Source organism: Bos taurus, chromosome 13 (assembly GCF_002263795.3).
Source record: "Bos taurus isolate L1 Dominette 01449 registration number 42190680 breed Hereford chromosome 13, ARS-UCD2.0, whole genome shotgun sequence".
Classification (NCBI taxonomy): Eukaryota; Metazoa; Chordata; class Mammalia; order Artiodactyla; family Bovidae; genus Bos; species Bos taurus.
In genome coordinates, this window is record NC_037340.1 from 70,103,651 (window position 1) to 70,124,126 (window position 20,476).

The window sequence follows — 20,476 nt, forward strand, 5'->3', positions numbered from 1 at the left end:
ATTTGGTGAAAGATCTGCTTATGGATTTAAGGAGGTCAGTGAACTCTGCACAGGATGAAATCCACACATTATAGTCAAGCTGCCACAAACTGAAAATTAAAAAGAAAATCTTAGTAGAGTAAAAAAATACATTATATACAGGGGAACAGCTACTTAAATGACTGTAAAACTTCTCATCAGAAACCAAGGGGGTGAGAACATAGTGGAACAGTAGTTCAAAGTGCTGAAAAGAGGGAGGCAAAAAAAAAAAAGGCCAACCCAGAATTCTAATATGAAAGACAGAGACATCAACAAACAAAAAGAAAAAAATTTGACTTGAGGAAACAGACACTGTAGGAAGAATGAAAAAATAAAAATCTTTATCATCACTCATCTCAAAAGGACAAGACACTGAGCCTGTGGAATAACCAGCTGAGTGCTATAAAAACTGAAAAATTACAGAAGAAAACTCAGAAATTAAAGGTGTTCTACCAGAGGGAGATGGTGAAGGACAGGGAAGTCTGGTGTGCTGCAGTCCATGGGGTCACAAATAGTCAGATCGCCTGAGTGACTGAACAGCAAAACCAGAGGTACAGCAAACCAGAGGTACAAGAAACAGAGGCACATAAAGTGAGGTGGGAAAGTAGAGAAAACAGGAAATCAGGCGATCAGAAGCTCTGACACATGGATAATAAAAGTTCCACAGATTGAAAGCAGACCAGAAAGAAATAATGAAAGATAAAATACAAGAAAACACCCCCTAGAACTGACAGAGTATAATTTGCCACGGAAAGACCTAAAATACATCCAGTTCAACAGATGCTATACAAAACCCAGTTCACTGTCAAATGTCACAGTACTTGGACAGAGGACAGATCAAAGCTTCTGAACAGAAAGATCATGTCACATACACAGACCAGGAATCGGAAAGGCTTTGAACTTCTAGACAATCCTGGAAACTAGAAGACAATGGACTAACGACACCTTCGAAACTCTGTGGGAAAATTATTTCTAATCTACTATCTCAAACTCAGCCAAACCATTGCTCAACGGTGGGAGTGAACATTCTGACCAAGTCTCAGAACCCACGTATCATTCACCCCTTTGCAGAAGCTCTCAGAAGAGGTACACAGGGTCCACCAGCAAGACTAGACTCAAGAGGAAAGGAAAAGAAAGCTGCCAGGGTGCTGAAGGAAGGGAGATCACAGATGGTGACTGAGCACCAGGCAGGAGGGGTAAGTGGGCGGAGAGGAAGAGACCAAAGGTCCCAGGAGAGATGGCTCAGACATGAAGCTGATGTGGCTGCACGTAACAAAGGGAGATTCAGATGGCCACAATAAATTTTGGAGCTGAATTATAATGTGTATATTTAAAATTTCACACTGAATAAAAAAAAAATTTATAGCTTCAGGAAAGATTAAAATCATGCAGGAAAGAAACAGTAAACAGCATACTACGTGGCTGAGCTGTAACGCATTATTTATATAAGTCACAACAAACACTAAATATTAATTCAACCCAAAGTATTGCATGGCAGGATGGGAAGACGGGAGGACAGGAGGCACAGAGGTGGTAATTATGAGGGGCAGTGAAAGAAAGGAAATATTCATCTCCCATAATGAGAACAGATAATATTTAAAACTGAAGAAAAAAAAAGAAATTACAACTACTAACATTCTGTAAAGCTACAGCTATATATACCAAAAGAAAGCGCATAAGGAGTTTAAAAGCTTCAGGTGGGGGGAAGCTGGGGTATGTGGTGCTATCAGGAAATGCTATTTTTCATAGGTCTAAAAGAATAATTTGCCTTGTCAAATTATGTGCATGTATAACTTTGATGAAAACAAAAAACTAAATTAAGAAGAGAAAAGTAATGGTGATATTAAGGCCAGAAGTCCCTGCTGGGTACAGAGCTTGGATGAAAAAACCACTAAAGAATGAAAAGAAAAAAGCCATAAAAAAATGAAAAGAAAAAAACTTCAGACTATTTATATGATACAGTTGACCAGTGGGGGAAGTCTTTTTAAGCATGTTAATTTAAGCATAAATAAGCACTTAAGTTTATTTAAAGCAGTTTTAAGACTGGGAGATTTCTTATAAAATTTAAAACTTCTAAGAATAAAATAAATAAACAAAAACCCACAGCCATAAAGAAAAAGTCAAAAGCAACACTGGGGAAGCATTTGCACCATATTCTTAACAAGCAATTTTTATAAATTAATTAATAAACAAAAAGGCAAAGAGTAACAGAAAATGGGAGAGCATAAGCAATGCACAGAAAAGAAATATAAGCAGCTAATAAACATAAAATATATTCACTCTCATTCATAATAATAAGTATAAATTAAAACAAGAGACCATAATTTTGGCTTATTGAATTAGCAGAGACTAAAAGGCAAAAACAGGATTGATCAGAGTATGAGGAAAAAAAGAGCATTCTCATACACCATGAAAAGGGAGATAAAAGTGTCTTTCCAGAGGGTGTTTTGGAAATACATATTAAATGTTTTTAAAAATGTACATCAGAATTTATCCCAAGGAAATAACTGGCAACATTCACAGTGACTGCTAAATGATATTTAGAGTTCCTAAAAATGTTGAAAAACTGGAAACAACCTAAATAAGAGACTATCATTCAAATCATCAAAACTATGTTGTAGAAAAATAAAGCAAAAAACTCCATAATATATCAAATAAAAAGGTGAGTTACAATGCAGAATGTAGCATATGACCCCAATTCAAGCAAATCAACAACAAAACTAAATATACGTAGGCACAAAGAAAAGAGACTAAGAAGATAAATGTCCAAGTATGAATGGAGTTTTGAGCTGGTGGTGGTATTAAAAAGTGTCGCTATTTTCAAGAGCAACTATAATACTTAGGTAGTTTTAAAACAAAATGAGCAATAAGTGATAAAGGAGCTAAATAAAGACATTCATACTTGGTAAAAGTTAATTACACTGTTACTCATTTGGGTGGGGGGGGGATCTCTTTAAAAAATCTTCAAACTAGTAGTTGTATATATTTTGAAAAGATAACTATATAAGAAGCAAGTATTCTGGCAATTCATCTAGAGTAAATTATTAAATACAAAACTGCTTTCTAGTTTTGATATATTCTTCAAAGAAAAAAAATAATGCAAGTCTCAAGAATTCTTTACCTAAATTAGATCTCCACTACAGGAGTCTGAGAAATTCTTTTAGTGCCTAATCTGATTTCAGAGAATTATTTATGTAATGTTAAATGTGAGAATAACCCATAGTTAAGTTGGTCATTTCCTTTAATTACTTTTTCTATAACTTCTCCTATGTTATAAGGAGAAACAGAATCTTCAAAGATCAGAACATGTAATACAATTGGGATTTGCCACGATGACTATATAAAAACAAAGAGGTACTCTAAACCTACCAATGCCTTGGCTAATAGTTTCTAAGATTTTGAGAAGTCTTTTAACATTAAGAATAAATTTTAAAAATGCATTTGCCATCTTCAGATCGTTGGTGGATCCCAATGGCTGGAAATGGATTGATATGGTGTAATGTAACAAATGCAGTACCCTCACAGAGCCCAAGCAACCCACATGATACCCCAGGCTTTCCACCTGCATCAGTAATGGAACCTAGGTTCAAGGAATTAGAGGAATATAAACAAGAAAATAAACTGGGATGCCACAGCTAGTGTATCATAAAACCTTAGAGGGTTGGCTGAAAAAAAACATAAAGCATCCCCAAGTTCAACTGTCAGCTGGAGCTCTTTTAGCAACTTGATATAGTGATGCTTTCCAGAGTTTATTTTTCTCATCACGGGGCGAGAAGGGGGTTGGCGGTGGGGGGAGTAAATACATTATTTTCTTAACCTTCTGTAATGCTATTTGAACTCTGTTTCTTAAAAGAATATAAATAAATATGCAAAATTTATTTTTTAAGCAAAGCAAAGGCTCCTATCATAGGAAATTCACTCTCAAGACACTTAAACCTGGCCATAAGATTCAACTCTGAATTTCAGCCAGTCTTTCAAGAGAAGATTCCTTTTCTCTATTTTCTAATGCTTTTTTGTTGTTAAAACATAATTTTTGAATGAATCAAAAAGGCAACAAAGAAAAGGAACTGCCTGCAGCACCTGATGCCCAGCTTTGACACAAGGCTCACCTTCTCTGGATGAGATAATCTTCCAGGATGTCGAGACAGCGCACCATCTGCGAGAAGATGAGCACTTTGTGGCCGCCAGCGATCAGCTTAGGGAGCAGTTTATCAATCAGCACCAGCTTCCCTGCGGCCTGGATCATGGCCTGCAGCTGAAAGTCCGGGGCATCGGGGCTGTGGGTTTTCCGGAAGTCCTCCAGAATTTTCTCCTCTGCCCCTGAAAAAGGATGCAACGAAAGTATTCTTTGAACAATCTGTATGGGCAAGTGACTTTCTGTTTGACAGAGCCTAGAAGAAATGGAGTGAACGGAGTGAGGCAGTGCGGTGTGTGTATCCCTGATCCACCCCCTCAACCACGGGCTCCACAGTAGGGGCACGACTGTCCTGCAGAGAACACAGGTGACGTGCTCTCCTGGGAGTCTGACCAGGTAGAGAAAGGATCTGAAATACCAAGCTGACTCAGGCAAGTAAATAAACCTTCACAGAAAGTTGACAAAAAGGAACTTCCCCGGTGGTCCAGTGGTTGAGAATCCACCTTCCAGTGCAGGGGATGTGGGTTTGATCCCTGACCCTACATGTTGTTGGGCAACTAAGCTTGCACACCCCAACTAGACAGGCCCATGTGCTGCAACTACCGAGCCCACGCCGCACAGTGAGAGAAGCCCCTGAGTACCCCAACTAGATAAAGTATGTGTCCTGTAACGAAGACTCAGCACAGCCTAAATAAACAAAGAAAAATTTTAAAAGCAGACAAAAAGACATACCTCTTGGACATAAACACTAGTGATCGGCAAGCCATTTGGGATTTAAAATTTCATCAAAAAGTTTTATTTAAAAAAAAAAGCTTCCAACATGTTCTCTATCTAGTACAGTTAATTGTTAATTTATCTGCAGAGAGTTTTAATCTCACTGTGCCATGATCGCTTTTTCAACGAAGTAAGACATCTCCCTGCTCCCAAGTGGGAAGTGTGGGCCAGACTGCAGGCCCACAAAGGACAGCTGTCATCATCTGTCTTCTGATGGGCAGAGAACTGGTTCAAAACGGGGCTCTGTGTACTCACTGGCCAGATCACTGATGCAGATCCACTGACCTCTTTGAACCTCAGTTTAATGCTTGGTAAGAAGGTCAGAATTCACACCCGAGTGTCTCATGGGGATCGATACGTCAGATGGACAGGCCTCCCCGCGCCCGCTCACCGCTGATCAGGTAGGGATGGTTGCAGCACTTCCTCAGCTCCATCATGGTGTTGATGAGGTTGGGCATGTTGTGCTGGTTGGCCCCCTTGCTCAGGAAGGAAAAGTTCTTCTCCAGGATGGCTCGGTAGTACTTCTTCTGGATATTGGTCAGCTCTACTTCGATGATTGTCTCTTGCTTGGGAGCGAGGTTCTTTTCCACGTCATCTTTTAGCCGCCGAAGCATCATCGGTTTGAGGATAGACTGCAGTTTCTTCACCTGGCCAGGGAAACGAGACCTGTTTACCTGCCCGGATCCCCATTCAGTAATGGTTACTGGGGTGATTCCAACCTTTGCTACAGTCTCTTGAGCATCTAATCACGGAACTGCGGCAGCTGACTAAATGTAAGGTCAAGCCTGATGCCTGAACAGGAGGAGCTTACAGGAGGACTGAAAGGAAAAAAGGGATCTGGTTTTGATTCGCAAGCAATTACTGAGAACTCATGTGGGAACCTTATATAAAGGGAGAAAGATACAAAAGACAGGACCTCTTCTCCAGGATGGAGAAAACAAACCTCTCTCTCTGACATGCACTTGTATGGAGCAATTGCCTGAGGAATGTTTTCAGCCATGTTAGGAGGCACAAGTGATATATTATGAGGGGAAGATGTATATGCTGAAAGAACAGAGTAAGAAGCAGGGGAATCTGCGGGGTGGGCCAAATGGATGAAGGTGGTCAAAAGGCACACACTGCCAGAAGCAGGGGAATCTGCGGGGTGGGCCAAATGGATGAAGGTGGTCAAAAGGCACACACTGCCAGTTATAAAATGAGTAAGTCCCGGGGATGTGATAGACGGCACAGTGACTACCGTTAGTAACACCATATTGTATATTTGAAAGTTGCTAAGAGTAAATCTTAAGACTTCTCATCACTAGAATAAAATTTACATATGTATGGGGAGGCAACTAGATTTACTGGTGTAATCACTTTACTATATACTACTATATCACTTCACTATACTACATATATTGAATTGTTACAAAACACATCCGAATATAGTGTTGTACGTCATTTATATCTCAATTAAAAAAAAAGGCAGAGGCAATCTGGAAATGGATTCCTCTCGTATTTAAATAAAAGCAGCCAACAAGTTTGGGGGTAGTGATGTACACAGGGAATGCGGTAAGGTGACGCCTCCCACTCCATCAGGCAAGCTGTCATCTCAGGGGCACTTTTGAGCCTGACAGTCTTCTTTGCTATGATTTGTGTGTTCTTGCCCTAACAGACCAGGCCTGGACAGCAGATCTCTATGCACTTGACTGCACTGGCAAGTGCCCTCTCCCAAGAAGAGGGCAGAGACGGGATTCAAAGTCAAGGTACCTGAGTTCACCCTGAGCTAAAACCTGAGACCAGTGAGATTAATGCTGGTGGGAAAGTAAGAGGCAAGTACGAAAGATCAAGTTATAAAGAGCTGTTCAAAAATTTCAAAAGGGTAGATTCTGCACAAATAAGCTGTGGGTTGTGCCAATGCTTCCTGCTGAAATAAAGTGATTTCTAGAGAGTCTGATTTAAAGGAGTTACTTGAGCAGGTTTTAAACAACAAGGAATAGGCTTTACTTTGTAACCAGATGCTTTCTAAAACTTCTATTTACTAGGATTTAAAATATATAGACATTTGGGGCCATTTTTGTGGCTTTTCCCCAACAAACCCCAATCTTCAATCTAATCCATTTAATGAACACTTTATTTTAGCAACCATGGAACTTAGGTATGTAATCCCCACAGGGATAAGGAATTACTACGTAAGAACCCAAAGGGGAAAGACACAGCTAGGGACTTGTGAAAAGACAGGGACAAATGCCAAGTCTGCCACATGCTGGGTTCAGCGTTCGCCCTTCACCTGGTTTGTACCTTGAATCATTTAGAGTATACTATATGCCAGACACTGTGCTGGTCAATACAACAAACACAACTTGGGAGGAGATGTGGGCCTTGTCCTCAAGGAGGTCATTGTCTAGGAAGAAGAGAAAACGCATACCACAAGATAAGTGCAACGGGAGAAGAGGAAGCATTTCTAACGGTCCAAAAACGGAGAGAGGGCTGGAGTTGGCTTTGCAAAGTTCAATAGATACTGCAAACGTCAAGAAGGGGAATGAAGTTTGATTACTCACTGCTCTCAAAGTCTGACTCGTCGCTGAAGTAGAAACAAACAGATTGGAACCACAGCATGTACTCTCGACATCTGTTAGTGAAATTCCCAAACTTTCTCCATTCCCAAATTCTCTGCCCAGACCCACTCTCACGCCACTGCTAGATTAATTTAGCAGAACTAATTGTGTCGTTGCCACGATCAAAGCCTTGTGTTGCTTCTCTAATGCCCATCAAATCCTTCAACCTGTCTTTCAAGATGTTCCCACAATACAGTGCGGAACTCCTCCGGCTTCATACTCCACACTTCATCCCCAGCTCAGCCAGATGATCCCCTACCACTGAATAAATTCCATGGCTGCTGCTGATTGCTTTTTTTTCCCATGCAAAGTAGTCATTATCATCTCTCTCTCTGCCTAATGAAAACTTACCCACCCTTTAAAGTTTATTTTCAAATTGTACTCTCTCCATGTAGTTGTTCCAAAGTCCTAAACAGATGTGACCTTTCTTGCCTTTTAAGTCCTCAGCTCTGTTCATTGTTCCTCTTGTGACCCTTACACCTGTCTGCCTTATTTCTGTTATGTCCAGTCGAGATTTCTACCCACGTAGATAGATATTTATTAATGTTGGTTTGTTTCGAAACAGCTTTGAGTCCAATAAGCAAGACTCAGGACCACATCTTTGAAAACAGGAAATTGAGTTGATCTGGACAAAACTGGACCGACCAACTACTCTAATGTACACGTGCCTTCTGTTCCTCAAGAAAATGAGCCTGGAAACATGTTGCAGGAGGAGGGGTGAAGGATGAAGGAAGCAGAGGAGGAGGGAAGCATGGCCCTGAGGGCAGACGATGAACAAAATCACTAAAGTTATTTATACATGAGATTAGTGAAAGCAAGAGGCTGGAGATTAGGTATTTTGGATGCCGATTCATTTATTGTTTGGATAGAAACTGCTAATGATCAGTTGATCCTCCTCCACATAAATTAAATAAAGGAGGCGGTGCTCATTTTACCAGGGGTGTGAAAACTGGCTAACTCCTGTCCCCATGGTGACTTTGTTTTTCCCTTGATGGTGAAGGTAGCGATCACCATGACTCCTCCAATCCTTCAGGCCCCTATTTACCTGCTCCTCTGTCTTCAGATCTCCAAACTCCTCCAAGAAAGCAGTCTCTGAAGGGAACTGTGATGGCTCCAGGAAGTTGAGCAGACTGAAGAGCTCCTCCACCGAGTTCTGCAAGGGTGTCCCCGTGAGCAGCACCTTATGCTCCTGCACAGATTCACAGCACGGGGAACAGGTCTGAGCCGCCAAGACAGCAGGTTTGGGTGGGAAAGTGACGCCAGGGCCTCTTGGGCTCAATTTGGGGGCAAGTTTGTTTTTGCTTTTATGACAACATCGAGTGATAACATCAACAAACAGATCAACCTTCCTTTTACATCCCTGAGTCCAGCAGCAATTCCATGTTAGCTAAAGCACCCACTCACTCATTCCCATTCTGGAGGGCCTGCTAGCCACAGACTGGGCACTGCGCCAAAGCAGTGATGTTCAAGGCTATCATCTTTGGTACCAGATCATTCAGGGACCTGGAAACAAGCCAAAACAACACATTTCCTGGTCACAAATGCCATGGTACTTAAGATGCCCCTGGGTCCCTCTGGGAGTCAATCTGTGGAAAAGGTCAAATTGCCGACCCAGTTTATAACAACAACAACAAAAATTTGATTCCTGCACCATCGGAGGTACAAAGGACAAGAAGAAAATCTAGGGTAAACAGACTGTGCACAAGCAGGCTGCATGCAGATGGCTAGAGAACGCTTCCTCCACCGTGAACAGGAGGGGCCTGTGTTTACAGAAAGAGCTCGCCAACTCTCACCAGGGCCATGAGCTTCAGGCCCTCCAGAAGCTTGCAGTTCCTGTTCTTCAACCTGTGGGCTTCATCGATGATCACACAGCTCCAGTGAATCTTCTTCAGCTCTGGGCAGTCTGCCAGGATCATCTCAAATGTTGTAATGACAACATGGAACTTGAAGACACCTGACAGGGGGTTTCCCTGAGGATGACACAAGCAAAGGCAGAGCTTTACACATGGCTGGAGAATGCAGCTACCGGGTTACAAGCTGGATTGGAGAAGGTGGCAAGATAGATGGTCGGACCTAGGTGAGAGGCCAATAAGCACAATCTTCCTCTTTGAGAAGAGAAAGAATAGGAGAATCAAACCAGCTGTTTAGACAAGAGAGAGATCCTGTTAATTCAAAGAAACAAAAATCAAGATTGCATGTACCCCCACAAAAGCGAGATAAGAGTATGGAAGGCCAAGCAAGGAAGCTTTTTGTTCATTACTTGCCATGATAGGGAAAGCTGATGGGTGTTGACCCACATGTTCCTAGCCAGCTGGTGGTCTAAACCACGCAGAGCTTGAATGCCCAAAGAAAACCCTCTTTGCTAGTTTTCAGGTAGAATTAATTTCACCTTGTACCTTGGGTTCTAGAACAGACTCAATGTCGTGACCCTGATTCACCTGGGACAAGGGCTACCAGGCAGGACATACTTTTGTCTTTCCGTTTGTCTTCCTGCCACCATCACATTTACAGAGCAGAGCTGCGTCCCATTAGAGCACATCTTAAATTTCTCCTGGGTATCTCCTGCTGCCTGTGAAAACTATGGTATGAGCCCTGCCTCTCCTGTGACTGCATTCATTTAATATTTACCTTCTTTATGGAAACCAATGCTTAGGACAAGCCTATAAGGATACTGAGCAAAGTGCTTATACTTAACAAAATCTTCTTACAAAATCCTGCTGTGCTTTAAACTATTTGTTTTCTCTTTATCCTTTAACCTCAAATCCGTTAACCTCCTCTCTCTCCAAACTCGTTGGCTGAGGATCCTTCCTTTGTTCACAAATCCCTCTGCTCACTTTCTTCACTGAGCACATCACAATTCAGATAAAATTTTCTGCATGTAAAAGCAACTTCCTAAGCCAACCAAGAAGCTTTCGGGGTCCTAAAAAGAGCCTCTCGTGCATGTCGGAGTGGAAAGTGTGCCCTACAGTTCTGTGTTTTATCACGAAGAAGTTACAGGGAGGAGTGAGACGTCTGCCTCAATAAGAACGTGACTCTACAGAGTAAGTCAACAGTAATTCCATGTAGGGCACTGAACTCTGGAAGACAAGGGGTAGAGAGGCTGTTGTGCACCACGATGGCAAGCTGTCCTGGATCCCTGCGACGGGTGGAGGGCTCACCTGTGCATCTCTGTACACCATCTCGTACTGCTGGATCATCTGCCTGCTGATCTGGCTGCCGTGGTACACGATGGCATTCATTTCTGTCCACGTTCGGAACTCCCGCTCCCAGTTGGTGATGGTGGAGAGTGGGGCGATGATGAGGAAAGGGCCGTGGATGCCCCTGAGGAATATTTCTGAAAGGAACGTGATGGACTGGATGGTTTTCCCTAGGCCCATCTCATCGGCCAAAATGCAGTTTTTTCTGCAGAGTAAGAAACAGACCGTTCATCGTCAACATGGGAAAGAGGCGGAGGTTGGTTACAATGAAAAAGATACTACAGAAGCGTACCTTGACCTGTAAGGTCATCGGTGGAGGTTTTATCAGCATTTTCCAGAGATGCAACTGAGGCAAGTTTCCATTACTGTTATTTACACCCTGCCTACTTCCAGAAGGGAACTATTGCAACTTGTGAGAAAATACATGAGATGCATCCATTCAAAAGGAAACTACAGATACTAAAAATTAAAATAATAGTGCGGCAAGGAGAAAATAAAATGCCTCAAACCTACACCAGTTCTCTACCTGACGAACTTCATGGAAGCAAAGGCAAAAACAGAAACACAAGTTACACGATTCTCATCGCCTATCACCTGTGTTATCAAAGGACAGACTTTCAACCCCTATCCTAACTTCCGTGTCAGAGTGAAAACACTGGTCTCTTGCAGTGACCCAGAACCACGGACTGCACACATTGGTCATCTCTGAAGGTGTGGCCCCTGTCCAGTCTTGCTCATCACCTCGCAGGTGGGCAACCCCAGACCTGCTGCTGTGTTTCAGTGAGCTACACCCTGAGTCCCACTGTGAGTGACGGAGACAAGGTTGGAACACAGGTCTCCAGAGTGCCAGCTTGGTATGTGTTCCATGCCATGTGGTCTTTAACATCAATGCTGGGGGGCACCCTAGAATGTTAATAACATCTTAAAAGATGTTAACCCATCTTTCTCAGATGTCATCTGCTTCATCTAGATTCTGACAGGGACTGAAGCACAGGGTTGAAAACGATAAGTCGAGGCCATCCACGGCTCACAAACAGATAGTGGAGTTGGGACTAGAATGCAGATTCATTCTCCCTTAGAGCCAATTTGTGTTCAAGACTTGGGAGATAAAAACACAGTTTTAAAGGATCTTTGGGGTTTTGTTTCACTTAGATTGAACCCAACCTTCTGGTTAGACTGACAAAGGAAAAAAAAGAACAATGTTGATGACATCTAAAGATCATTACTCTCTGGTCAGAGAAAGCAAACCAAACCAAATCTGACATGAAAAACAGAAGTCCTGGTACTCCTGATGTACAGAGATCACCCACTGAACTGATGGCTCCACTGCACTCCTCCACCCCTCTGCTACTGTCCCGCTATGCTGGCTAAGCCCACCATCTCCCTCCTGGCACAAACATTTGGTAGAAAGATCAGCCCTGAAGACAGGACTGGTTCTGGTTCCACACCTGTTATACCAGTTAAAAAGAAGCCAGTTCATCCCCTCCAGCTGGTACTCCCGGAGCTGGTTACTGTTCTTATACTCTCGCGACTTCTCAAGTTTCTGCCAGGAGTCTGAAGCGGGTCGCTCCTAGGGGAGGGAGGGCAGAGAACACAGGACACACAGCGATGTTTCAGGAGCACGGTGTGGACAGGGACGCAGGGGGCGATGGGGAAGGTGGTGAGCCTCACAACGCCGTCCTAGAGCTACCTGCAAACTGCAGCTGCTGTCTTCTGACTGACGAGCAGGCCCTGTATTTTCTAGATTTCAGCAGATTACACTAAGAACACCTCTATAAAATTTGCAAGCAATTAATGAAGAAGAGAAACAGATTCACCTAAAATCTTAGTTAAGTGTTATATTGCTTTACTGAGACTCTTAGAAATCATTCCCACTAACATTTTAATTTCCCTACAAGCCAGCACCAAGGTTTTTAGTTTTCTATAGATAGAATTTTTTGTTATTTGTCCCTGTGATATTAGCTCAGGAAAGTACAATGGGTCAAATATTTTGTTGATGAGTTTCTAAAGCTAAAAAGCCTGTATAATTGAAACTATAAATTCTTTAAATTCGCCATAAACGTAAGAGCAATCTTACTGCTTTTCTTTTCAATATGAAACACCAATTTCTAAATGTAACTGATCTCTGTTTATATGAAATGCCATTTTTATCATATATTAAGTTCTAATATATCCAGGGAGCTATATCCAGAGTCTTACTGCAGTAAAATCACACATTTGAATTACTATTGCTCTACATCTGATGGGGAATTATTTTATAAAAATGTCTTGGCTATTTTTTAATTTAGTATTCTGTGCAACCGTAGAATCAATGTCAAATTCCCTTAAAATTCTATTGGAATTTCTAATCTGGGGAAATTTTTAATTTTTAGGTATTAAGTCTGCCCATCTAAAAATTTTATTTAGGTTTTTTTATTATTTGGACATATATTTGATTATTTTGCTTCTAGACAAATCGAGCCCCTAGACTGACACTTTCAAGGTCTCAAAAAATTAAAAAAAAAAAAAATCTTACCTATGCCTGTAGTTACATAGAGAATTTTGAGACTGCAGCTTTTCTAACAGCAATTTTAGTTTGGGAGTTTTACTTTGGGGTATTACAGAAAGTTTGCTCCTAAAATATGTTATTATCTAAAACTAAGCCATTTGCATGTAAGATTTAATAAAATATCCCCAATCATATTGTATCATTGATATTTGGAGGTAAGTATAACGGTTCAATCTGTCCAGACTACTGGAAGTGTGGAAACTTTCAGAAACTTACATACCACAACTTAACCTACAAAATTACGATAGCTGTAGTTAGGCTAAGCTCCTTGAAATACAACTTTGTTGAATATTACATCAGCACATAGGTACAAGGTGCTTTTAGAAATGTAAGGGGAAATAATTTATTACGTCAAAAAAATAATTTTAAAGAGAAAGCTTTTAAGCCAAGACATTCTCATATAAACTCTCTTGCTCTGTTCCCTTAAAGAAATTACATTCTTATCCCCTAGGAATCATTCAGCCTGGCTTCCTGAAGCTCACGTCACTCATTTTAATGGCACTCTACCCAACACTATGGGGAGACTTTCTGGAATGTTCCTCATCTCTAGAGACTGAAGGGGCTCACTTTTAGCATCACAGATACTGTAGAATAGACTTTCACTGCAGGTTTCTACTTTGCTGCCCTGGTAGCACTCCAGATACAGAGGCATCATACACTAATCCAGTCCCTCCTCTGGGTCTTCCCGCTTTCTCCAGGTTTTAGTTTTATGTCACCTACTGCCCAGAAACTTCAGTGATCTAAGGATGAGACTTGAAATCAGCTAGAAGTTTCCGATGCCTGGTCTGGCTGGCTCCTCAGTGGTATCACAGATGACAGGCAAGCACCTACCCCAGGGCTCCAAAACCTTCAGTGGCTATTATTAAATTCAAAAGAGAATTGATATTTGGAGTCTCCAAGGTCGGTCTTGACTATTAAATGACTGCTACTCTCTTTGCAAAGTCGTTACTGACACTCTGTCTTGCTCTCCCCAAAGTCTGTTATTTTACGTACAAGCAACCAATTTTTAACCAAATAGCTTTTAGGGATAGAATGTTCTAGTCATTAAGACAAGCGATATAAAAACAACAATAAGGAACTGGGTAAGAGAAAATCATATAAAAATGTGATTTTCTTGGGAGGGAGGGAGGTGGGATTTCCTGGTGGCCTAGTACTTAGGACTCTGCACCCCCACTGTAGGGGGCACAGATTTGATCCCTAAGGGAAAAGGCAATAGCAACCCACTCCAGTACTCTTGCCTGGAAAATCCCATGGACGGAGGAGCCTGGTGGGCTGCAGTCCATGAGGTCGCTAAGAGTCGGACATGACTGAGCGACTTCACTTTCACTTTCATCCACTGGAGAAGGAAATGGCAACCCACTCCAGTGTTCTTGCCTGGAGAATCCCAGAGGCGGGGGAGCCTGGTGGGCTACTGTCTATGGGGTTGCACAGAGTTGGACACGACTGAAACGACTTAGCAGCAGCAGCAGCAGCAGCAGGGAACTAAGATCTTGCACACCATACAGTGTGGCAGAAAAAAAAAAAAAAAAGTGACTTAGAAAAAAAAACAGAAACTGATCATTCCAGTCTTTAGCCATATTCTTTAACATCTCTGATTCTCTTCCCAAATTAGTTACACCTTAACTGAGCTCTATCCCAATTCCGCCTCTTTGTAATTACTAGGTACCCCATGACATTTCTGCAGCTTGGTGGTAATAAGCCAGAATCAGAAAAACTAACCAATTCAACACATATGGAAAACTTATGTTTTCTCTGCCAAGTCCTAGGGATCTTTTGATAAAGGACAGTTCTTCCCTTTAAGAATATTCTGAGTAAAAGCAAAGGATAAAACCAAAGAAAAGAGATCGCTGATGGAGAAAGAGATAAGAAACAGGAAACAAAAAAGATACCAACAACTTATGGAGCTTCTTTCCCGAGCCAGGCATTTCTTACACCTTCTGTCTTACTGACCCCACTTGACAGCCATACACCAAGAAAACAAAACTCATAACCAAGCTTCTTAAATGTCACATCCATCAAACTAGAGCCCAGACCTAAAGCTGACCCAGTGCTAGCAAAGTGTGATGTGGGCAGAAACATACTCTGAACCCCAGTTTCAATGGGCACAACCAACGGTAAGATGCCACAGAAACCACTCGGGGGAACCGCCTGGGGGACACCCCGGATCATCGCATTACAAGAGACACCCGAGAAAGTGACATGGGTACGTTACCACGTGCTTGATTTCGGGGAGCACTTGCAGAGATTCGAATTCTTTAACTTTGGCAGGATCCACGTCCTCCTCCAGTTCCCAAGTGCTCTCTTCGTAGGGCAGTGAGCACCACTTCACCAGGTAATGCGTCACCTCCTGGTGGCAAATGGGAAAGGCACTTATGGTCTTCTACTCCATTAGAGAAATCGATCCTGTACTGATGACCCAGGAACCCTCCCTATGACACAGCACACCAAGGCCACTAAAACAGAGGCCACGTGTTGACAAAACAAGCAAAACACGAGACAAGCAAGGAAGACGCTTTAGAAGAGTTAAAACAGAAATACCCACCTCTCCGGTTTCTGCATCCTTGGTATGGGCCACCTCTAAGATGCGATCGACCTCCACATAGTCTGGGTTGAACAAGTCTTCGTCAGGCTAAGGCAAACGGGAAAGAAGAGCTAAGAAGTGACTCCCTTCCTGCCGACCCAGCATCCAGTGTTTTATCTTTAAGTGATCCCCCCCACCCTGGGCTCTATCGGGGAATGCAGAATGAAAAGGTCTGCTTGAGTTTAATTAGGTCCCATTTGTTTATTTTTATTTCCATGACTCTAGGAAGTGGGTCAAGAGGATCTAGGTGCAATTTATGTCCAAGACTGTTCTAAGTTGTTCTCTAAGAGTTTTGTAGTTTCTGGCCTTACACTGAGGTCTTTAATCCATTTTGAATTTATTTTTGAGTATGATATTAGAAAGTAATCTAACTTCATTCTTTTATGTAAAGCTGCCCAGTTTCCCAAGCACTACTTATTGAAGAGGCTGTCTTAGTAACAGAACACTGTAATGCAATTACATTCCAATAAATTAAAAAAACAACAAAAAAAGGAGGTTTGCTTAAATAAGTCAACTCACCAACTTTTCTCACTGTCCCCAAATCCTGCCCTTCAGGACTACATTTAAAGGCAGAAGCACACCTTGCAGGTTGTACCACGGGTAAGGGTTTCCTATTGGTCATTCCAACGCGTGCATGCTAAGTCACTCAGTCGTGTCCGACTCTTTGGACTATAGCCTGCCAGGTTCCTCTGTCCATGGAATTCTCCAGGCAAGAACACTGGAATGGGTTGTCTTGCCCTCCTCCAGGGTTATTAAGTACTGAGCAAAAATCAGCACAAAGAGGATTTCCAGAGATAACCCATGGAAATCCGGAATGTCAGTTTCTTTTTCTTCTTCACACCAATAACAGTTAATAACTGGATGGATGCATGAGGGGAGCTTCCGGGGATACTGATAATGTTCTATTCCTTGATCTAGGTGGTGGTTACACAGGAGTGTTTATTTTGTAAAGGTTCATTGAGCTGTACTCTTAGGACTTGTTTACAGTTAAATAGACTGTGCTTCCCGCCCCGACCCCCCCCCCCCGCCCCGCATAGTGTACTTATAAGAACAGTAATAAGCAAAATATTCAGTGTGTGTCCAGTGCTTTCATGTAAGCCTCTAAACTACTTTATGGCGCAGTAAGTGCTGTAAATACTTTAGAGATGAGAGAACTGACTCAGAGAGGTTAAATATGTCCTGTGGCCAGGGTCCCAAAGCCACGTGGACTGGAACGCCTACCCAGGTCTTTCTTGCCCAGAAGCCCTCCTCCGAACTGCAGGGGTGTTCTCACTGCCCCTTAAGCTAGAAGGCGCTTTAGGAGCTATATAGTTTCACCTTCCAATCTATACAGGAACACTTCTTACAGCAACCCTGGCAAATCCACCCTCGGATTCAATTATTCCCATGTTCAGGAATTTATTGCCCTCTGAGACCTGACCCACTGCCAAGACAGCTTTACCTCTGCCTGTTCAGTAGTAGCATCACAATCTTTATCATTATCACTATCAAATTACTGCCTAATTTTCCTCCTGGAACTGTGACTCACTGGAGTGAACTGCTTCCTCTACAGAAGCAGTAGCCAAGTGATTCTCTCCTCTCTATCTAAATACCTCCCCACCCCAGGTGTTCAGTGTTCTTCAGATGCCATGTTTCCAGATCCCTCGGTGATGCAGAGCTAACCTTTGTGGAGCAGTGACCGTGGGGTGGGGACCATGCCAAGCACTTTCGTCAACACTGTGTCATTTAATCCTCCTGGGTATCGTGAGGGTTAGGAGGATTTCTGATTTACGAAAACAAAGGATGCTGAGTGCAGAGGAGCTATTCAGTTGGCCCAAGGACGTTCAGCAGTGCGTGGACACCTGTGGGTGTGGGTGCTGGGGGGCGCCAGCACTGGGCGTTCACTGTCCACCTTTGCTCTCGATCACTCAGACATGCTTCTGCCCACTGTTAACAGTCCTCCCCCAGCTGCCCTCAGGCTTTACAAAGTCTCTCACTGAATCCCGGTACCCACATCAGCACAATACTCAGAAGAGAACAGAGCATGGCAAGCAGGGTGCCATCTAGGATTACTGGCACCTTTTAAGCCCCACCCTACTCTTGCTGCTGTTGTTCAGTCGCTCAGTCTGAAGCAACTCTTTTGTGACCCCATGGACTGTAGCCCACCAGGCTTCTCTGTCCATGGGATTTCCCAGGCAAGAATACTGGAGTGGGTTGCCATTTCCTTCTCCAAGGGATCCTTCCAACCCAGGGACCGAACTTGTGGTCTCCTGCATTGGCAGGCGGACTGTTTACCACTGAGCCACCAGCTCTTGGTTCAGAGTAAACTTCGTCCCTTGAGCTGCCATCCAGTCATCTTCCCTACTCCAAAGTTGTAAAGATCTTTACAATACCAATGTGAGCCATTACATTTACTTATTGCCATCTGCATGATTTAATTCATCCTTGCCTGTCCAGGTGAACCTGAACCTGGATTCTGTCATTCATTCTCCCAGTGCTGGGTCTGGTGCTGAGGAGTCAGGGGTTAACAGGTCTCCAGCCCCGTGGGGTGTGGGAAACGCTCAGCCTTCTAGCCTGACTCTCCTTTACACGTGCCCCTGGCTATCTTATAAAGCAGTTGGAAGTAATGTGTATGAAGAAGCTCTATTCAGAACTAGGTTATTATTTACAAGAATATCATTTATGCAAGTTATGAGTAAAACTGTCGACCAGGTCAAGACTGAAGACAGCGTTATAGCAACTACTTCCCAATTTCCCTTCCTCTCATAGTGGCCTCCAATCTCCTCCCGTAACTGTCCATTCTCACCAGGGTCTCACCAGGGACTCCCACTATGGTATTTCTACACATCCTAACACAGTTTTCTCTTTCAATACCCAACCAAGGGAAGAAAAAAAAAAAAAAAAAATCACTCCCTTGGGCATAAATCAGAAACTAGACTCATGGGGCTTCATAGACTGCATTGAGGAGTCTGGACTTTATTCCAGGGAGACAGGAATGCTACAGGGTCTAAGCAGGCAACCCTCCTCACCAAACCCTCCTCACCAGCCTGGGCACAGCCAAATGGTGACTGAGCACAGAGCCTGCGTCTGGTGTCCTAGAGGGAAACACAAGGAAGGCGAGGCCCTGTCTGTCTCACAGGGCTCAGAATGGCAGACCCAGACCTGTAAACAAGTCGCTACGCTGCAAATCCTCGCTAAAACAGAGGTGTGAGTGCGATGTTCTGGGAACCCAGGGAGAGCGTCCAACAGGGCTTCAGGACGGCTTTTCCAATTCCAGCCCTTCCTTTCCCTGATGCTCTATCAGAGGAATGATGCCATAAAAAACAGTTCTCACAGGCTTTACAACGAGCCTGGAGAGGCCTGGGGCCAAACGTTGAAGCTAAAGAGAAAGGAGTCCATATTGGGACAAAAAGAACACTTACTGACACTGTCCTAAAATAGGTTTTTGGCATTTGTGGGAAAAGGAGCACCATGCGAACAATGAACTGGTAAGTTATGTGTGGCAGTTTGCTATGATTTGATGGCATCTTATTTGTGACTACATTTAAAAAATAATTTATATTGTTTTTTCTTCGTAAGTTGTCTGTATAAGATTGAAAAATTACATGTTAAAGAAAATAGAAATCACCACGATCCTACTGAATAGAGAAAATTAGGTCAGTGTTTTTACATAAACTCAGACATTTTCTATGCATTTTTATGGTGATTCTTTGCCCCTGCACACCCACCTCCCACTCTCACCCCCAATGCTGGGAAAGATTGAAGGCAGGAGGAGAAGGGGATGACAGAGGATGAGATGGTTGGATGGCATCACTGATTTGATGGACATGAGTTTGAGCAAGCTCCAAGAGATGGTAAAGGACAGAGAGGCCTGGCATGCTGCAGTCCATGGGTTCCCAAAGAGTTGGACACAACTAAGCGACTGAAGAACAACCATTCCCAAAATGGAACTCTCACATGCTGTAGGAGCCTAACGTTTTCAATTAACAGTAGTTTACAACATTAAGCCCCTTCCTATTGACATTAATAACCGTCCTCCAGTATCACTTTTACTAGCTGCGCAGTACTACACTCTGAAATGTATCATAATTTAATAGTATTTGTTACCTAACATTATGCTTGTTTTCAATTTTTCACCAACATAAACTGTTTATCATAGCTAAGTCTTTGCTCCAAGATCTGATAGTTTCCTTAAAAATAAATGATGGAATTAGAACTGCTGGGACAAGGGCTATGCAGATATTGAGGCATTTGACATATGCTGTCAACCTGCTCTCCTGAGAGGGCATCCTAGGTTATGCTCCCAAGCTGCGATGACAAGAGGGTCTTTTCCACACACCTTCACCAGCAATGGATGATGCTTATTTCTAAAACCTTCCAGTATCTGGTAAGTGAAAACTACAAGATTTGCATTTCTTTGGCTGCTAATGAAATTGATTACTTTTTTTTTTGGTATGATTAGTAAATAATTTCCCCCCCTTTCCTGAATTCCCCAATAATCTGTCCATTTTTTTCCATTTAGGATTTTGTACTTTTCTTTTTTTCTTAATTTTTATTGGAATATGGTTGCTTTACAATTTTTAGTTTCTACTGTACAGCAAAGTGAACCAGCTACACATATACATAAATCCCCTCTTTTTTTGGATT

The 20,476-nt window shown here is 42.6% G+C and overlaps 1 protein-coding gene across 9 annotated transcripts in view; it reads right to left on the bottom strand.

The window, feature by feature from the left end:
• CHD6 (chromodomain helicase DNA binding protein 6) overlaps window positions 1-20,476 on the bottom strand; it is a 201,382-nt gene that overhangs the window by 72,774 nt on the left and 108,132 nt on the right. For all 9 annotated transcript variants that reach the window (XM_025000625.2, XM_059892619.1, XM_059892620.1 and 6 more), the window contains 8 exons: window positions 15,812-15,898; window positions 15,482-15,616; window positions 12,170-12,291; window positions 10,683-10,926; window positions 9,318-9,494; window positions 8,570-8,713; window positions 5,319-5,574; window positions 4,128-4,338 (listed from right to left, as the gene is read on the bottom strand). In XM_025000625.2, coding sequence (XP_024856393.1) covers window positions 4,128-4,338; window positions 5,319-5,574; window positions 8,570-8,713; window positions 9,318-9,494; window positions 10,683-10,926; window positions 12,170-12,291; window positions 15,482-15,616; window positions 15,812-15,898 — 1,376 coding nt within the window. The remainder of the gene's footprint in view (window positions 1-4,127; window positions 4,339-5,318; window positions 5,575-8,569; window positions 8,714-9,317; window positions 9,495-10,682; window positions 10,927-12,169; window positions 12,292-15,481; window positions 15,617-15,811; window positions 15,899-20,476) is intronic.